A 21,489-nucleotide genomic window follows, 5' to 3' on the forward strand; every position below is an offset into this window, starting at 1 on the left:
TTTAAATAGGAAAATTACCAGAAATCTTTTTTAAGTGTCACTTTTAAACGTGATGCTAGTGGGCGAGATGCTAATGGTCTAATCTGATTCAATGATCTATGCTAGGCTGGAGCTAAAAGTGGTATCGCCAGACTCAGAGAACGGCTGGATGAACTGGGGAAAGGTAAAACTCAATTGTTTAACTCAAGGGGAGGTGGAAAATGAGTGTATTTCCCCAAATGGTGGCGTATCGCTAGGGTCCATCAGTCTCAGAATCACAGATTTCATGTCATGAGAAGCAGCACCATCGCTAAAAAATAGCCCACTTTATTCCATATGCACTACAAGGATACAAGGATACAAGGAAGTTTATTGTCACATGCATATAGTTACTGGAAGTAAGAAATGCAGTGAAATTATGTCTGGTGTCAGCCTATTTGTGCATTAATGGGGGGGGGGGGGGGTAAAAAAAGGGGGGGGGGGGGGTAAAAAGTGCAGTAGAAGAGGGGTTTAGTAGATTAAGTGGCAAGGGCTGCATAAAAAAAGGTGGGGGAGGATTGGGATTGGGTGGGGGGCACCAACAAGGAGCACCCAAGAGCAACAGGGGCAAGGAAAACTCCCTTACCAAGGAAGAAACTATTGGACCATTAGAATATTAGTATTTGTACAGTTGGTTAATCTAACAGACATAATAGATTAGATAATAGATAGATTATTGTGATATTTGAAGAAATGTATTAAATTTGCAGGGGACATTTTGATAAAGCAGAAACCTACTTAATTGATAAACTACAAAGTTGCATGTCTGTCACTAGTGAAACAGAAAGAAAAAGGTTTTAAGTCAGCCACTCATCTATGCTTTCATTATACACAGTATAGTTTGCATGCCATTTTGTATGCAAGACACCAGAATAAATGTATTCCTTTAAATCTCCCCTTGAATGCAGTGTCTTCAGCCCAAACACATCTTTGATATACCACTGCAAACACATTGGAAAGATCATGAGAATCAGTGACAAACAAATTCTTAGTTTGGCTTGGTTGAGTGTTAGATTAATTCATGCATAAACAATTATTAAAAATCGAATTATTTTCCAAGTTTAATGAATCCATCTGTGTTAAAAACACTGACTTTTTTGTGAACTCTATTATGTGTTCTAAAATGCTAGTACTTACATCCATGTCTTTCATTCCAACAATGTTTTCATTCTTGTCATAAAAACCAAACAGACTAGAGAAGAAGGAAAGGGTTTTATGAGAGACAGTTATGCAGTTAAACACTGAATATACCAAATGCAGTCGGCTGTATTGCATGTGGGCCATGTTTCATACTTGAGTGAGTTCCCACAAAAACATATTAAAAGCCCCCTAAAGAGTTTTTTTTTACCTTAAAATAAGATTTCCAAAATCATTTGATGGCACATAAACTCTCAATAGGGCGAACAACACTTCTGCCACACTCAAACTCAAACAAATCGAAATGGAAAAAAGCTGTTATGCTACAGGAATTCAGCGCTCTCTTTCTACAGACTGCTGTCGGTGCATTTCCTCTATATTGTATCGAAGTTATGTTTACACTTTGTCGCAATAGATGCATATTTAGTTCATTTGTTATGCGCTTCTCAGCTGTAGGGGGACCCTGAGAGAACATCTTCTTTAGTGCTGCTTTAAGTGAAGAACCATATGTCAGTTTAGTACATTAACATCAACATTTGACATCTTTCCAAAACTATTCCTGCTTAAAGCCTATATGTTGAGCATCAGCAATATTGTCAGTGAATGTTAAGATAGCAGTACTTCTAGGCTTACTATAACGAAAATTTACAGAACCGTGACTTCCACACCAAGGTACCTACCGAACTGTCATTTTTGTGTACCGTTACACCCCTAGCACAAACCGTTTTGGCTGTTGAATTTTGATTGACTGTTGGCAGCCTTTTTATTGGGTGAGCCAAATTAAACTTGGAGATGTGAGCAAATTAATCCAAGTGTAATCATGCCAGATTCAAAACTGAAATTGAAAATGGATGATTGAAGCGTCAGATTTTGTACTGCTGCCACTAGGTGGTGCTACACCACAATTGAGTGGTCATGGCCTGGGTTGATGGGCATCCTAGAGACCATACTACAAAAACATTGTAATCTTGGGTGCAATGGTGAATAAGCAGTCAGAATAATATCAGCACAAAGCAGTCATGTAGGTGCATCATCTCTAGCATTCTGCTGCTCAGAAATAGACAGCAGACAAACAGGTAAAATAATTTCACTGTAAGCAGACCTTGACTGCCATGGCGTAATTACTCCATCATCAGGACCTCCAATCAGTATCAGTGTTTTGATTCGTAACACATTTTCACGCCACCCTGAAAAAGGTAAAGATTAGAGTTAAAATACATAAATACACTTCAGTCAAACCTTTGGAGTGGGGGACCAGATCCACATGATTATTATGATGTTTACTTGTTCAAAACAAACTTCTAAAGTTATTTGTACAACAACAAGTTTAAATCAACGTATAGTATATGTGTGGAAGCTTAAATGTAAGTAAACTGTTTATGAGTTTATATGATGCAGAATAATAATGTATATGGAAGCTTCAGTTTAGTGCTTATATGAGTATAGATCATTGTTTCTTGTTTTGCAGACCACTGGTGATCCGAAAGCTATCCTTAGTGGTCCACAAGTAGATGTGGGCAAATATTTTATTTTATATCAGTATTTCTACCGGTACCTATACGCAATTCCAAAGTTGTGAGTTTGTACAGTATGTGAATTTGTATGTAAACCCAAACAGTATTATTTGAATTGTCTGTTTAGTGGTCCTGACAGACTTCAACAAGCTGACAATTTTGTGATACTGCATATGTAGCAATGCCAGTTTACAATTTTAGTTAATGTTAAAAATGTGATAGAAAATGTGGAATACAATTAGCATACTAGAAACATAAATATAATCAAACTGTGAAGAAGGGGTTAGTTAAAAGAAAATCAAATGAAACCTTTAACACAAGCAAAATGCAAAGCTTACGTAATATACTGTTGAAGTAGGCCTATTTTTTTCAGGATAATTATAGCCTGACGTCGTCATACTCAATTCTAGTCAGAATTTGAGTCTGATACTGCTCCATTGGGATGTTATTATGGGGCGTGTTTCAACCGATACAGGGGGGGAAATGCCTTTGCACTCAATTGGATAGACCTAACCAATCAGAGCAACGAAATAGTGTGAGCTGTAAGAAGAACACCCGAATCATCCTTCTTCTCCACAAATGCCTTAACATTGTTGTCTGGTCAATATCTTGTACAACAGACGTAATAGCAAAATGTCTAGCTTCTAGCGACAGTGTTTTTGTTGCAAACAAAATCAGCCATAGTTGCTAGTCCAGACCGAACTTTCCGACCTCAAATTATGTGGGTGGGGCTAAGTTCGGGCTGGCTTTCCAGGCTAGGATAATTAGGGAATAAGGTGGTCCATGACTTTTTTTGTTGGTTAAAAGGTCCTTGGCCTGAAAAAGCTTGGGAAAGTGTGACAGAGTACCGTCACTGCAGTTGAGTATGCACTCTGACTGCGATACCAACTGGCCTGGCTCTTTGGCGTTGCGGTCAAGCTGCAGGTTTAGTGCCCCAAAGACCTGGGTTCAAGCTCTCTCCCTTTGCTACAGAAACACTGGTTTAGATGATGCAGAAGTAAAATTATTGATGATTTGAATTTATAATTTGAAACGTAATATAAAAAAACTTATGGACTTCAACTTTTGTTGCCTTGTGTTGTGGGTCTTATTCAACGAAACACTGAGGAAGGAAGTTGCCTTCTTAATTGAAAACCACACTGAAAACATCAGCTCTGCTGTTGATGTTGTTTCCCGATGCTCATGTTGTTGTGTTTACCAATTGAACTACTTGAAGAAGAATGTTGTACTGTGGAGTGTCTTTACGGATGCCGAGTACAACATGTGGTGTATGTAGCGGCGGTCACCAGCCAGTTATGCGTTCTTCCTGTAACCTCTTATGATGTATTGATTAACCCAGGCTATTGATAGGCTGCAGACACCAAATGTGAGGGTGTGCCTCCTGGTACAGCATGCAATGCATATTGCGGCTGTTATCAGCCAACTGTGCATTGCTATCATATCATGCACCATGTTTTATTATTATTGACTAGGTTGTCAATTGGTTAGTATTGGAGGTCCCCAACTAATAGCACAAGGAATTCAATCTTTACATCTGTATGCCTGAAATTATTAGCAAACCATCTAGTAAGAAAATTACCAATGCATTACTCCACACATCAAAGTGTAAAATGAACAATCTATCTGCACAAGAATCCTAAATGGAAATTTACTCAATATATTTTACTTGTACTGTTCTGGTGTGCCGTCTCTCCATTCAGCTGAGCCAGGAAACTACCCGTTTTCAAATATCTGTCTCTCTGATGTGGGTCTGTGGAAAACATGGAAGCAAGTGTGTGAATATTAGAATGACTGCTGAATACACTGCAAAGCTCTATTTTCCTGTGAAGAGAGTAAACACCCTATTTCCTGACACTAACTGGTAAATAAGCAGCAGGTCTTTAGTCTCCAGGAGTAGCTGGCTATGGGAGGTAAATCGGGACAAAAATTAAATGATAAGTAAACAAAATGTTAGGTAGTCCACCGGTTAAACTAGTAGTTGTGAAAGAACATCTGTATCTCAGATAATAAGATGTATGATCTTGGGCAAATAATTTGGCTAGCGTGCATTCCAACCTCACCAGCCTCATAATCTCACATTGCCATTACCGGTACTTTCTATCTTAAGTTTGCCATGCTGCTTTCAGCTACCTTCCACTGGCTTTTCCATAGTTCTAGCCCCACCTACTAGTAATTCACATACAGTCTATTTGCATCTTGGTGAATTTGAAAATGAAAATGCAAAGTGGAAAATGAAAAGTTAATTGCCAGTAGATGTTTGTTTGCTTTTTTATGCATGTGAATTTCAGGTTTTCTTTTCTCAATGAGCTTTTCCATTTTAAATATGGTAATTAAATACCAGGATGGCAATGAATATGAAATGATAAATGGCTGTTTAAAAATGCACACCATGAGGAAAATGAAATGCAAAATGTCGACATTTAATGTCACATCTACATGTTTGGCAGGGTATTTGTGCATACAGTATATGGTGAAAAAGAAATGGCAAAAAGAGGTTTGCATATTCATTTTATTGGTTTACTTTATTTTTTCAATTTCATTTTTGTCCAGTTTTACCTCCCATATAGCTAGCAAGACAACAGTAAGAAAAATGTGATACATTTGGGTTAGACCATAGAGCTCATGGGCGAATGATGGGCAAAGTGCAAAGTCTAAAGTCTAACTGAGGCTAATTTAATAATTTAAACTAGGCAAAATAATTTTGCTTATTTAACAACAAAGGGATGAGTCAGCTCAATGTTTCAACACACCACAAAATAACTTTCATGCAAATTTTTCAGAACTTTGCTTGTTGATAGTTTGCACTTGGCTCACCATTCAGTTTTGATAGGAAATGATACGACTCATTATTATCTTCTATAGACTCATCTTGTATATTATATACAAGAGCTAACAGCAAAGTGCAATCATTTATAAAAAACCTTGCATTCCACTCATGTTGTTTTAGATTTAGTAGCCTGAAAGTTGTTGGTTCAATTCCCGGCTTCCACCGTTGTGCCCTTGAGCAAGGCACTTAACCCCAAGTTGCTCCGGGGACAATGTGATCCCTTGTAATATAGCTGACATATGTAAGTCACTTTGGCCAAGACGTGTCTGCTAAATGTAATGTAATGTAGATTCATGGACAAGCATCAGTGTCAATAACCATAGCATAGTGTTATAGTGTTCAAACTAGTGTACTCTACAGTGTTAAACATGTACTCTAATCAACCCTAGATACTATTACACCACTTCAAAAGAAGACAGGAAAACAGAAAATACAATGGCCAGACTTCAACACTCAACCAAACCATACAAAGATTGTATGCCTCTGTGCACTAGTTCAGTTTCAGTTATTCAAATAATGCATTAGATATTGTGTTCACAAGAATGGGACATACATGAAGTCACTGCAAGCTTGACCAGAGCCGTTTCAAGGCACTTTTGGGGACCCCAGGGAAAAGAAACCCAGTGGGCCCTTCATCACCCTTAAACTTATGATCTTTACTCCTCTACATCTGAAAGACAAACGGTATTTGTCCCCACTACAATTTAAAAAATTTAATGAAGTACTGGCTACTTTAAAGCATAGCGTTATGATAGGCCATACTCTAGACTCATACCAGAGAACACCAATCACTTCTACGCTGTCAGTCAAGTGCTTGCTTTATTTGCGGCTACAGACCAGGAAGCAGTTGAACAGGATGTGTAGTCTTAATAGGGCCAGTTTGTATGCTTAAAGCCTGAGACTGGCAGTTGATCCAGGTGGCCTAAACACCTGCCATAGGATTCTAATTGCTTAACGGCCGTATTATGATGTCACAATCGGCAATGTTAAGTCTATGGGGATTTTTAAAAAGTTTTTCTTTAATAGTTTAAAAAATATAAAAGTTTCGAAGTTGAAAAGACATAGCAGCTTGGTCCGTTTGAAGACCTACGTTACAAAGAACAAAGTTTCTAAGTTAAACTGTTCAAGAGAAATTGCGTACGGAAAAAGTGGTAAGCGGAATAATAATAAGTTGTTGTTGTTGCCTTGGAAGAACAGTACAGTGCATTTTCATGCACTGTAAAAAAAGCCTGATGGAGTATATAGAGGGCCGCATGATCATCCACACCAATGTTTTGTCGAACTGCAGGGAGTCTAATACATGCTTGACCCTGCATCTCAGTTGGTGGGGAAACAGCTGATCCAGGGTACGATGTGTCATGTGAGAGTGACTGCCAAAAACTGTTTCAAAATAAAAGTCCTCACTACAATATTTCACTATTAAACAATTTTACCCTTTAAACTACTGAACTTTTTAACTGTTCAGCCATTGTAACTGTTACTTGTCATCAACTATGACTCCTCAAAACTGCTAAAAATGATTAGCTAAGTTAGCTAAGTAACATGGTTAGCATAGTTAGCATGCTAGTTAGCATAGTTAGCATAACTGCTAAAAATGATTAGCTAGGTTAGCTAAGTCACATGGTTAGCATAGTTAGCATGTTAACATTGTTAACATGCTAGTTAGCATAGTTAGCATAACTACTAAAAATGATTAGCTAGGTTAGCTAAGTCATATAATTAGCATAGTTAGCATATTAGCATTGTTAACATGTTAGTTAGCATAGTTAGCATAACTACTAAAAATGATAAGCTAGGTTAGCTAAGTCACATGGTTAATATAGTTAGCATGTTAGCATTGCTAACATAGTTAGCATGTTTAGCAAAACTGTTAGAAAACGTTAGTTAAGTTAGCTAAGTAGCATGGTTAGCATAATTAGCATTGCTAGCATAGTTAGCATGTTTAGCAAAACTGCTAGAAAACATTAGCTAAGTTAGCTAAGTAGCATGGTTAGCATGTTAGCATTGCTAGCACTGCTATAAAACATTAGCTAAGTAGTATGGTTAGCATAGTTAAAAATCTTAGCATAACTGCTAGCAAACATCAGAGCCATTCCAACTTTCAGTTATCGTCAAATATCTACCTATACACAGCCATTAAACTATTTGAATATCAACATTCATTAAACTGCTAGAAAAAGTTAGCTAAGTTAACTAAGTAGCATGGTTAGCATTGCTAACACTGCTATAAAACATTAGCTAAGTAGCATGGTTAGCATAGTTAAAAATCTTAGCATAACTGCTAGCAAACATTAGAGCCATTCCAACTTTCAGTTATCGTCAAATATCTACCTATACACAGCCATTAAACTATTTGAATATCAACATTCATTAAACTTCCAGTCTGTCAACAACTTTTAAACTTTACCTTCAACTTTTAAACGGTCTACTTTTAAACTATTATTAAACTATCTATTAAACTAGCTGTCTACAACAACTTTTAAACTATCTACTGTCTGTCAACAACTTTTAAACTATCTACATTCAGCTTTTAAACAGTCTACTTTTAAACTATCAACTTTTATTAAGCTATGCAACCATCATGTCTATCCTAGCATCACCGTAGTAACCATCTCTGTATTATCTGTTTTAACTATACATGATATTTTACATCACAACTTTAGCATTTTCATGCACTGGTAATTCCTTGGAATTGCATTTCTAGTTTATTTTTAATACCATTCAGCCCCCTTTCTAGTTGACGTTCCCAGCCTTGCACGCGCGAGTGTCAAGTCAAAATGAAAATTTTCCAGCCTTGCACATGCTGCTGATATTTTCTGACTGGTGCAGGATGGACAAGCTAGAAGCCAGGACCAGGGAGCAGGTGTGCCTCTACAGGCACCTGACACCACATGTATGCTAAGTTCACTCATGAATTAACAGAGGACATCAGACAATAGTTCAAGTTCAAGTAGTTTTATTGTCATGTACTTATACAATTAAAGGGGAACTTGGCAACTATTTCAACGTAATAAACCCGTTTAGAAATCATTTGGATGGTTAAATTACCTGTTCCGGTGAAAATGGTGACTTTTCCCGCTGCCCCTAGCGTCCCCAGGCGGAAAACCAACCTTGCAACATTGAGACTACCGTCCCGGAAAGAGAAGTGAGAAACAAGAAATCCTGCCAAGTTTCCCTTTAATTATAAGTAATACCATTCTTAAGCTCAAGAGCCAGTTCAACTTAAGAGTAAATTAAAAAGCAGTAATTAAGAAGATGTATTTTGTGTGTGTATGAGTGTGTGTATGTGTGTGTGTGTGTGTGTGTGTGTGTGTGTGTGTGGGGGGGGGGGGGGGGGGGGTGATAAAAAGGGGAATTATGAAATGGTGTGTATGTGTGTGGAGAGGGGGTATGTTGTGTGTCTGGGTGGGGGTTCTGAGGTTTGAGGTTGATTATTTATGGGGAAGAGAATTACAGTTCAGCATCCTGATGGCTTGTGGATAGAAGCTGTCTCTGTATCTGCTGGTACAAATCCGCATACTCTTGTACCTTCTACCAGATGGTAGGAGGGTGAAGACACCGTGGCTGGGATGACTGGGGTCAGCGAGGATTCGCTTGGTCTTTCTCCTGCAACGCTGGCTGTAAAGGTCCTGGATAGTTGGTAACTCAGTCCTTATGATGCGTTGCGTTGCGCTGACCTGACCACCCTTTGCAGAGCTTTGCGATCATGAGTGGTGCTGTTACCATACCATGCTGTAATGTTGCCGGTCAGGATGCTCTCAATGGTACAGTGGTAGAAGTTGGTCAGTATTTCACCGTCCATACCAAACTTCCTCAGCCGCCGAAGAAAGAAGAGTCGCTGTCTTGCTGACTTTGTGACCATACCTATATGGTTTGACCAGCTCAAATCCCCGCTGATGTTACTGTACCTCCAAGGAATCTGAAGCAGCTGACTCTCTCTACTGCTGTGCCTCCAATATAGATGGGTGTGTGCTCTTCCTGCAGTCTCCTGTAGTTCACAATCAACTCCTTGGTTTTGCTGACGTTGAGCAGCAGGTTGTTGTCTTGGCACCAGGATGTCAGGGTTGCCACCTCTGCTCTGTAAGCAGACTCATCATCACTCGTGATACAGCCTATTATGGTGGTGTCATCAGCAAAATGAATGATGGTGTTTGAGGTGTGAGTTGCCATACAGTAATGAGTGTACAACAAGTACAGCAGGGGGCTTAACACACATCCCTGCGGTGCACCAGTGCTGAGTGTTAGAGTGGAGGAGATGATGTTACCCAGCTGTACTGCCTGTGTCCTGTCAGTCAGGAAGTCAAGGATCCAACTGCACAGAGAGGAACTGATGTTCAGGTCTCTCAATTTCATGATCAGCCTGGATGGAATATGGTATTAAAAGTGGAGCTGTAGTCGATGAAGAGCATCCGTACATAGGTGTTTTACTTATCCAGGTGAGAAAGAGCAGTGTTCAAAGCAAATGCTATCACATCGTCTGTGGACCTGTTTGGCCTATAGAAAATAAGCCTGAGAACACTTCAACGAACATTAAAACAACTGGGATAGCCACTCAAAAGAGAAGACGTTGTGGTAAAAATAAAGTATTAATCCACAAAGAGGCAAAAAGTATCCCACAGGCAAGCCGACCGTACGGCACAGTACAAAGCTTTATTCACGACGCCGGAGACAGGTTACACACACGCAAGCATCCTAGGCAAGCATGAGAGCAGAGTCTTACCATTATTTAAAGGACTAAGCAGTCACAGTCATAAACGTTAGGTCTAATTCAAGACTCTTTTCCTCAGTGGTTCCATGTTGGTGGAATGAGTTGCCCAGTGCTCTCTGATCCTGTGATAGTTTTGGTTCGTTTAAGAGGGGTCTAAAGGCATATCTGTTCAACATGCACTTAGTTCTTTAAGCGCTTCTTATGCGTTATGGTATTGTTTTATTTATATTAGGCTATTGATTAATTTGACATTATTGTTTTATTATTGATATTCTCCTTAATGTAGTTTTACCATGCTTGTTTTTATATTATTGATTGAATGGACATTATTGTTTATTATTGCTTTTTCCCTCATTTTCATTGTTTATTTCATTAGGATATTGATTGAATTGACATTGCTTATTATTGCTATTCACCTTATTATAGTCTGACCAACATCTCATTCTGTTCCCTGTTTAATTTAAGTATTTTATTGTTTTGTATTTGCATGTCGCTTTGGACAAAAGTGTATCCATAACCATAAGCAGGGTATTCTTGATAAATTACGTAGAATAAAGAAAAAAGCTGTAATCATAAAGAAAGTTAATTAAAAGAAACGCTGGTACTACTCCAGACTCTCTAAGGCAGTTGACCTCAGAGGTCATGGACAGTCATCTCCAGACTCCCAAGGGAGGTTGACCTTGGAGGGCACAGCTAAGAGAAAACCAAAATAACTGAGATTATCCTTTTATTTAAAGTGTAGCCAATTGGACAACAACCACCCCGGTAGACATTTAACAGTTAAAGTGTTGTCTAATTACTGGACATTTCCCCACAATGTGTACTTAACTCACACACAGCCTGCTGTCTTACCATTCCAGTAGTTACATATGGACACTCTCTGCCCCCAACGAGTGTAGCAAAAGTGGTAGATCTCTGACTTCAGCAATTTGGGGAAAAGCTTCAAATAGGCGGTGTCTGAAAACGTTGAGTGTTTTAGTAAATAGTAAATTTACCAAACCGATATGTTTGGTTTTATGTTATAAGGCCTATAGCTAAATATACAAATGCTGCCCACCTCCATATTGCCCAGCCAAAGGAGAGGAGAGAAGGATGAGAGAGTGAACATTATGATTATCCAGTGTTGCAATAAGACCTCTGCATACAAGACCACCTAAACAAATCAACAAATCAGCCAGTCAGTAACTATGCTAATTAATCTAAAGAACAGGACACTGTACAGGACATAACATTGTATAACAAAGTGTTAAGACTCATTTTGTTTAAATGCAGATAAGAAAAAGGAAGTTATAAGATGTAACATGAGATAGGCCTACCTTGAGAGAAGCAGATGAGATGTATTCCATCTGTAGCACTTTGCATGATAGGATAGACTGCATTCTTGAAGCCCTCAACTTGTTTCCATAGAGGTTCCAGGCTGAAGAGGTGGTTGTACAGGTCAATCACAGACACAATAGTACCTGGATGCGACTGTGGCAAAAAAATGGGAGAGAGAGAGATTGTCTGAGGTAGTGTAATCAAAAAGCAGCCTAGCATCCACCTGGAAATCATTTTCAATTTCCTCTTTCCTAAAAAAGAGGAAGTAAGCCTAAGCAGTTTTTGGTTCCCTTCTTGTAAGATCATTGTTAGGCCTACATCTGAAACAAGCAAAACAGAAAGGCCTAAGGATTGCTTCAGAGATCAGCATCTAGCCTAGTAAAGATATATCGATGTTCAACTCACTTCATTGGAAAGAGGAAGTTGCCTATAGACCTAAGAAATCATGCTATTCAAAAATATAGCTGCAAGCAGCAATGAGGGGGCCAAGCAGTCAGTTCAGCAGTCCAAATTTGCCATGTAACTCAATGCGGTTGCATCAGGTATATACAGAGGTGGGCAGTAACGAAGTACATTTACTTAAGTACTGTACTTAAGTACAGATTTTGAGTATTTGTACTTCACTTGAGTTCATTTTAAAAAAAATACTTTCACTTCACTACATCTGAATGACAAAAATCGTACTTTTAACTTCACTACATTTCTGTTAAGGCTCTCGTTACTTTTAACTTTCAATAAACTAGGTCTAGCCTATATCGAAACTCTGTCCCCCCCTCCCCTCTCTTCTAAAATGTGATGGTTTGTTCGCAGGTGACAGCCTATCACTAATCACGGTTGCGTCACATCTGTGCGCTAGGCTATAAAACCAAGTTCAACGTCTAACCGTTCTCTATTCCTAAATCGACAGCAAGATGGAGGTAGACGGAGACGGAGATGAAGGCGGATGCCCTGTCGAGTACTCGCACCCATGACCGTATCTCGACAAAATGTTTAAGTTTACTGAACGGATGAACGATTCCTATCGTTTTAAATGCGTGCTTTGTTTGCCGAAAGTAAACCACATCACTGCATACAAAAATTCGCCATCCAACCTGCGGAAGCATATTCTGGTGTCTATACACAGTGATGGGGAGTGAATTTGTGGACCCATGTAGTCTTGTTTTGTTTACAGTATAGACAGGCAACCATTTTAAGTGATGGGAAGTAAATTTGTGCACCCATGTAGACTTGTTTAGTTTACTTAAAATGGTTGGCTGTCTATACTGTAAACACAAAGTGGAAAGGGAATTTGTGCACCCATGTAGTGTCTTTTGTTTCCTTGAAATGGTTGGTTAGATTTAAGCATGAAGTAGGCTGTGCTACACACACACCTACCTTACTTGCCCTCAGAAACCATGAGCCACTGTTGGACCTGTGATGTAAAGTTGCTTGAATGTTGCTTTCATGTCAAGCCAGTTTGATAGAAAATAAACATTTTTTTTTCTGTCAGTTGGGTTTCTTCATTCTGTAACATTCTATAATCCCTTATTCTGCAGCTTATACAAGCTAGTCAGGGGCATGCATTTAAGTGTTAAGCCTTACAATTGTAATTTCAAATTGTACTTTAATACTTAAGTATTGTTAAAATCAAGTACTTCAGTACTTTCACTTAAGTACAATTTTGAATATGCAACTTTTACTTGTATCGGAGTAACATTTGACCAGTAGTATCTGTACTTTGACTTAAGTACTGAAATTGAGTACTTCGCCCACCTCTGGGTATATAGCATTAAGCAGTCACAGCAAGTTCCATGACAAACAACCCAAGATAGGCTTAGTTACAAGGTAATTTCCTGTTTGGCGGCTTCGCCACCAATTTTGATTGGCTGTTACGGCGAATGCTTTTGTCAATCGTTCCAGAAAATTAAACACTGATAAGGCCTGGTCTGAAGATGGTCTGTGCCAATTTTGGTGAAAATCAGATGAAATTTGTGACCTGTGAAAACTTTTTAGTGTTTTTGATTAAATCCAATATCGCGGCCGAATCAATTATGTTGACATCACAAGTTGGCCTGGGTCAGCCTGAGGACATCCAAAAGTACTACCAGACACCACTAGTATGTTTTAATTCCACACACATTAACAGCTACAGGCCAAAATGCATTTTCGCTAATTACAGCGCCCCCTAGAGGTCAAAGGTCACCAGATTTTTTGAGTGCCCTACTGATGGGGTTATAAGTCCATGTACTAAGTTTGGTTATGACAGATGAAAGGGTTGCTGAGATATGAGCTCACTTCCTGTTTGGCGGCTTCGCCGCATATTTCGTTTGGCTGTTACGGGCAAACGGTTTTAGTTCCGAAGATGAAAATCTATAACTTTTGTGCGGCTTGGTCTGAAGATGTTATGTGCTAAGTTTTGTGAAAATCGGACAAACTATGTGAGGCGTGAAACTTTTTAAAGGTTTTTGACAAAATCCAAAATGGCGGAAAATCCATCATGGCGGAAATTGACGTCATAGGGTGCGTTGAACTCGGCTTGGTCCAAGGATTCCAACGATACCTCATTTTTGGCAATTGGGCATACGAGTAAAAAGTTACGTGTGTGAACGCACGTCCAACTTTGGCCTGTTGGTGGCGCTAGAGCGCTGGAGGTGCTGGCATGAAACTTGGGACAAATTTCACAACTTTTGACCAGTCGGTTCTATAGGCTGCCATAGACTTCAATGGCGGAAGCGTAATAATAATAGGGAAGAAAACATAGAATCACTATGGGTTGCCTCGCAGCTTCGCTGCTTGGCCCCCAACAATGATAATAGAAATTGCATCAGCAACAGCTTCGGAGACTGAGGTATGCTGCTCCACTTAACCGACCTGTACAAAAATAACTGCAGTTATTGTAATTTATTTATTTGAACAGGGACAGTGCACAACGAACATAATAGATGTCTTGTGCCAGGTTGTAGGAAATTGGTAGTTTCCGCCCGTAGTCCACGTTGTTGGGCAGGTAGATGGCGCAATAAAGAACAAATAATGTCCAAAAAACAGCAGGAAAGTGCCGTTGCATTGCAACACTGTATTTACATTAGAACGGCAAAGAATTCCTCAAGAATGCATTTTTATCCAACAGGTAGGCCTAATGCTACTCTCAAACGCTGCTGCTTGACTCTTTAGGCCTATTATATAGGCTATTTGCTCTCAATCTGATAGTGGAGGAGCTGCGCTGCGCCGATGTGTGTCCAAGAATGACAACAGCCCAACAACAGTCCTTCTCAGTAGCCTAGTCATTGTTAAAACTTGAAATACTGTAGTTTCACCATGAGTTTCACTTACCTTCGTAATGAAACGTTTCAGAATTTCGAATTGCTTTGGTCCATCGAACAGTCCGTGGACAATTATTACTGGTTTGTATCCTTCTGTGCTACATGCAGTAAACAGGGTTAGTGTAAGTCTCACAAAAAGGATGACAACAAGTGATTTCATCTCAGCTCGTGTCATAGTGCTACAGGTGCGAGTGAGGTGAAACAAGTGAAAGTAGTGCAACGTGTTGGCTGGTTATGTTTGGCTATAGCTTCTTCCTTATTCCGTTTAAAGTAGCCTACTAAATCGTACGCCTTGGCTTAATTTCCTAAACAACTAGCCATAAGCTGGGTTTCCATTCAACTCTTTAAGCACGAATAACTTCATCGTTCGCCTAGTCTATTTCTTAGTCTTCAGCTGGGTTTCCTTATTTTGACAATTCGAAGTAGAAATCCGGACGGTGGAAGCACTTGACAGTTGCAAACTATCTGTTAATGTGCATAATGATTTGATTGATTTGATTTGATTTGATTGATTTGAATTGATTTCGTAGAGGTGTGGATTACTCTCGATTCGGGTACAATTGATGAAAATAGCTTCAAACAAATAGGCTTTTTGTAGCCTAGTCTGTTGTTCTGACAAAGTGGACACATTTTTCATGAATGCCCCCCCCCCCCCTTTTTTTTTTTACAAAAATACAAAAGGTAGACTGAGTACAGTTGACACACTTTTTGCCCACAAAAAATAGATACTGAAAATAAGTGATTTCCCCCATGACATTCTACATGCCATTTCCTTAGCTTGTAGACTAAAATATTATCAATCAATAAGTAGGCTAGTTTATATTTTTCACAATTAGCTCATGAACATAAGGTGCATTTTTGTCTCGACTGTGTCTCAACTGTACCCATACTGAGTACAGTTGAGACAGTACCTGGTTACTGGTACAGTTGAGACACCCATTTTTAATGATGTAGGCTATAGTTAACTACACTGTAAAAAATAATAAGTAATGGTTACTTGAAAAAAGGGTGGAAACTTGTTGCCTTAAATAAGTTAAGTAAACAAAACTTTTCTCTTCCAAGTTATGTTTACTTGATGTCTACAAGTAATGCTTACTTAGAAGAAGTTATCCTTACTTAAGACTTTAAAGTTCTGGTTACTTACTTCCAACTAGTAAAGTTTACTTCATGCCCTCAAGTAAAGCTTACTTGAAACAAAGTTGTATTTACTACTGTTAAATGAGTTACCCTTACTTTAAGTTGTAAAGGGTACTTTATGTTGGATAGTAAAGTTTACTTGCAGAATATACACAAATAGTTGGCACTATTAGATTAGATAATTTTATTGTCATTTTGCAGAGTACAAGTACAAAGACAACAAAATGCAGTTTGCATCTAACTAGAAGTGCAAAAAAAGCAGAAAAATGCAATCTGATATACAAAGACAGGTGGTGCATAGACAGGATAAGAAATATGCGGTGTAAACAGTAGTATACAGTTGGTTTACAGAAGGTGGTTTAGAGTAATATAAATTAGGTATAAATATGTGCAGTGTATTAGCAGAATAAATATGGATATTCGGTATGAACCATATAGACATATATGTACAGTATACAGCTATGTGCAGTGTGGTAACAGTACTGTAGTGCAGAAACAGTAACATTATAACAGTAGTAAGAATACGTGTATGTGCAGGATGAATAGTATGAAGAGCAGTAGAAAATGCCATGTATAAGTGTAATTACAGTATGTACATTTGTAAATAAATAGAACACTATGGGTGGGATAGGGTAGTGCAATTGTCCGCGGGGGTTGGGTGTCCCCCGTCAAGGTTTCCATGGTCATGGTGGACACCTCAACAGGCACAGGCAAGGAGGCATTGGGCTTAGTTGGTTGGTTGTCACCGGATGCAGAGCTAGAGTTCAGTAGGCTGACAGCCGCAGGGAAGAAGTTTCCTCTGAACCTGCTGGTTTGGGTGCAGAGAGACCTGTAACGCCTCCCAGAGGGGAGTGGGGTGAACAGTCTGTGGTTTAGGTGAGAACAGTCTCTGATGATACTGCGTGCCTTACGCAAGCATCACTTGCCCTGGATGGCCTTGATGGAGGGGAGTGAGGAACCGGTGATGCGTTGGCCAGTTTTCACCACCCTCTGCAGTTTTTTTCGGTTGTATTCTGGTGTAACCTTCATGTTTCAATCAGTAGTGTTTGAGCAACTGACCTCTGACTTCACATCCAAACAAGCACAACTTACATGTCCAGTTCATTGCTCTGCATTTTCAGTTTTCCAACTGCAAAAAGAAAAAGAGGGCAAAATGATTATCAATATGCATCTATTGGCCATGTTTAACAGCTGATTAAGTTTCACATTAAATGTTAATTTAAATTATTTCTCCAGAGACCTAATTAATACTGTTAAGCTAAAAATATTATGATTTGGCAACTTAATTTTCTCTATTGCTTCAGGCCTAGTACATTTATCACAATAGAATTTAAAATGTCAATCATACGTTGGAATTATATGGATGCCATTTTGCACCTCAATAACGGCACATTCGTTCAAATTCCACACACTGCAACCTAAGTCCTCTTGCTAAATCACAACGAAAGATTTTAGATAAAAGACCATGGCTTTCTCAGTCAGTAAGGTTATGAGTCCAATTATCCTAATTGTTTTATCAATACAGTAGGAATATCGACGTAAACCATACACAGTTTAATCTTTACACGTTTTGAATCAACTTAGCATGCTAGCAAGCGTTTCTCATGAGAAATGGCTAGCTTCTAACGTTAGAACCATAGCTAAACTTCATTAAGAGAGCTCATGAAGACAACTGCTATTGGCAAATTTATACAGCCTAGTTCTAGACCCCAGGCGCCACAACTTCCTCATAACTTCGATAACATAAAAAATATCAAAGGGCTTGAATACCTAGAATATTTGTTTTCTGCTCTGCATGGTCTGAGGCAGTGTTAACAAAGATCTTTGGTGTTAACTCGCATAGCTGCTATCAGGTAGCTGCAAACTGTTAGCAGCTAGCGCATATATCGGCCACTTAGCAAGTTGAACTTAACATTACCCCAGCTGTTAATGAAACCGAATGTACAGTTTTGCACAAATGCTGTTAGTTCAACCTATACTGTAAACATTTGACACATTAATACATACTGTAAACTTACCGGACAGAGCAAGTCACTGGTGAAGCTGCGTTACACTCCCATCCCAAAAGTCAGCCACACCGTAACACTGCCGACCGTTGGCTGTGGAATCCAGAATGCTCCCTCTGCTAACTGTGCGCGTGTGCACTGCGTGAGTCCAGTTTACTCAGGTCTGAGTTGTGAAGCTTACTCGTGTATCTCCAGTTTTAGACCCCATTGTTGCAAGTTCGGCACATTACTAATGTTACTCTAGTAGGAACACTAGGTCAGCCTATAGTAAGTAAAGTATACTTGTGTTACTGCAGTAAGATGTAGTGTCATTTTTTACAGTGTAACCGGTCGTTGCAAAATTGAATAAACAAAAACATAGCAATTGCAAAGTGTTTGTAGTGCAAATTTGTTCATTTCATTTACATTAGCGTTGGTTAAAAGGAATACATCATGAACAAAATATGTGACACAGGAACAGATATGGCGAACAGTAGGCCTACAACTGGAATTTAACAGTTTAACAGTCACAAAAGGGTAATGAGTTATTCATTGTGGAAGGTACATGGTAAAGTGAAAATTTTACTTTGAAAAAAGAAACTTTTGCGATATCTTTGGATCAGAGACCTGTTTCTTTCAAATTTTCCATGATGAAAGAGAGCACTAATATGCATGTGCATAGCAAAAATCACAACTTGGGCTTGCTGTGCACGCAATATATTTATCTTCTCAACTGTACACATGTCTCAACTGTACTCAGTCTCTGTTATGCGGTAGGCCTACACACACAGGTTACTTAGGCCATGCAACACAATCTCTTTTAGAACAGATCTTCAATGTTTTTAAGCCAATGAAGGACGACACATATTGTATAAAATTTGTGAAAATAGGCTAATAGGGCCCACACAGGGCCCAGCCCACCCATGCACACACACATTGAATGCTCATATCACTACCACCTAATTGTATGCCTGTTTGATGACAGCAAATTAGCAGGTATTTCATGATTGTGATGATTGTGTCCATGATTAATGGGATGTGTGTGTGTGCGTGCGTGTGTCTTTATGTGTGCATGTGGATGTGTTTATGTGTGTGTGTGTGTGTGTGTGTGTGTGTGCCTGTGCCTGTTTGTGTGTGCCTGTGTGTGTTTATGTGTCTGTGTGTGTGTATGTGTGCGTGTTGTGTGTCTATATGTTTATGTGGGTGTTTATATGTGAGTGTGTGCATGCATGTGTATTTATGTGGTTGTGTGTGCACGTATTTATGTATGTGTGTGTGTGTGTATGTGAGTGAGTGTGTGACAGTCATGCCTTTTATCTCAGTAGAAAGTAGGCTACATTTCAACATCATCATCATCCTCTTCCGGACAACCCACCATCTACAGGCCGATGTGTGTACAGCCATTAAATACACATAAATGAATTGTACAAGTTAGATCGGTTGCATGAAGGAGAGTGAAAGAACTTGTACTTGCATGTTTGTTCAATATCTCATTTTGATCTCATCAAGGGTTTTAAAGCACAATTGGAATAAAACATGAATAGATCTGTTATTTTCTTCTTTTTTGTGTTTTGTGTATTTTTTCTTTAAATAAACTTATGTATTATTTTTATAAATAAACATACAATTATTACACATTTTCAAAATTCAATGGGTTTTCATTAGCCTTTGCTACACCTTTCCACCAAGTTTTGCGAAACTGTACCCGTAGTTTTTGCGATATTGTTGACATACACTGCGGTAGCCTATGGTGCAGTAAATGGAAGCTCTTTGATAGCACATATGCCACTAACGCATGGCCGCTGTCACTAGTATTGCCAGCGCAATACTACATTTCATTGTAGTGTTGCCTAGCAATACTGGTTTTCATACATGACATTACCAGAGAATGTCTAATAACGGCTCCCACACACAGTTGCGTTCCGTCAAAGCATGCCAGTGGGTGTTCCCGACGGTAGCTATGCAAATGACTTAAGGTATAACCGTAATTTGATTGGCTGGTGCCGTCCATCGATTGGTTTGATTGGCCGGTGCCGTCCGTCGGTGCAGCAAAAGTTGAACTCCTCAACTCGTGCGACGGGAGCGACGCAACGGACCCACAATTCAGTTGGGCAACAGATGACGTAAGCCCATGTAAAGTGAACGGGAATGCGTCTCCAGCACTGCAACGCACACAACTGTGTGTGGGAGCCGTAAGGGAAGAACTTTCACTCTTGGGAAACTTCTGGTTTCTGAACTGGTTGCAGTTCCTTCTCTGGATCCATGTGAGGGTGCTCGCGGGCGAGTGCGGAATGAATGGACGTCTATGGACCTGTACCTCTCAAAATCACATTTTCTCAGGATATCATTTTTCATCTAGTAATTTCAATGTTGCATTCGAAAGGCAAATATAATACACACTGCTGAGTATTATATAGTCGCTTATTTGTTATAAAAAGCCTTTCAAAAGTGTCAATGACATCATTCATTAACAGAATGCTAGCGTGTTATGGGTAACAATGACCCAACCTGTAAGAAATCGAAAGGACATAACTTATGGTTATGGTTATAGGATTTGGCAGACGCCTTTGTCCAAAGCGACACACAAATACAAAAACAACATAATATTTAAAAATTTAACAGGGAACAGATTAGAATGTTGGTCAAACTATAATAAAAAGAATAGCAATAATAAACAACAATGTCAATTCAATCAATAGCCTAATAAAATAAGCAATGAAAATGAGGGAAAAAAGCAATAATAAACAATAATGTCCATTTAATCAATAATATAAAAACAATGAGCACAAACTCGATGAGAGGGTGCTCGGTGGTAGTGGGGGAGGGACATGAGAGTTGTAAACATTGAAGTCCCCTCAATCTGTCAGACTTGCCAACTGCAGCTTTAAGGAGAATATCAATAATAAACAATAATGTCAAATTAATCAACAGCCTAATGGAAATAAAACAATAATATACAAACCATAACACATAAGAAGCGCTTAATGAACTAAGTGCATGTTGAACAGGAATGTCTTTAGACCCCTCTTAAACGACCCAAAACTATCACAGGAACGGAGAGCACTGGGCAACTCATTCCACCAATATGGAACCACTGAGGAAAAGAGTCTTGAATTAGACCTAGTGTTTATGACTGGTCAACACAACAGACGCTCATCAGAAGACCGCAGTGGGCAGTTGGGGATGTATATCTTGATTATTGAATTAAATAACTAGGAGCAGATCCAGTCAGTGTCCTATAGGCCAAAGTGAGAGATTTAAATTTAATTAATTTAAAAAATCTGGCTACTATTGGGAGCCAATGGAGAGTAACTAGGACAGGAGTTACATGTGTCCTCTTTGGCTGATTGAAGACCAGGCGTGCTCCAGCATTCTGAATCAACTGTAATGATCTTATTACACAAGCGGGTAATAGTCCAGCTTGGAGATAACCATGGTCTGAACAAGAAGTTGTGTGGAATCTTGTGTCAGATAAGGTCTGATCTTCCTAATGTTGTAAAGCATAAACCGACATGATTTTGCAATAGAAGCTACATGCTCAGATAAG

The 21,489-nt window shown here is 39.1% G+C and overlaps 1 protein-coding gene across 2 annotated transcripts; it reads right to left on the reverse strand.

Moving 5' to 3' along the window:
* Positions 1-620: 620 nt before the first annotated feature.
* Positions 621-15,295, reverse strand: LOC121720977 (lysosomal thioesterase PPT2-like). 2 transcript variants are annotated; one of them, XM_042107530.1, is made up of 8 exons: positions 14,831-15,291; positions 11,521-11,674; positions 11,262-11,357; positions 11,057-11,161; positions 4,336-4,419; positions 2,258-2,342; positions 1,156-1,210; positions 621-959 (listed from the first exon to the last, which is right to left on the reverse strand). In XM_042107530.1, the coding sequence occupies exons 1-8, from the start codon at positions 14,993-14,995 to the stop codon at positions 816-818; spliced, it is 888 nt and encodes a 295-aa protein (XP_041963464.1). In that variant the 5' UTR covers positions 14,996-15,291; the 3' UTR covers positions 621-815. The 2 variants fall into 2 exon arrangements, with proteins under 2 accessions (XP_041963464.1, XP_041963465.1); XM_042107531.1 differs by lacking the exon at positions 4,336-4,419 and having other exon boundaries at positions 14,831-15,295.
* Positions 15,296-21,489: the final 6,194 nt, after the last annotated feature.

This window comes from Alosa sapidissima, chromosome 10, assembly GCF_018492685.1.
Source record: "Alosa sapidissima isolate fAloSap1 chromosome 10, fAloSap1.pri, whole genome shotgun sequence".
Taxonomy (NCBI): Eukaryota; Metazoa; Chordata; class Actinopteri; order Clupeiformes; family Clupeidae; genus Alosa; species Alosa sapidissima.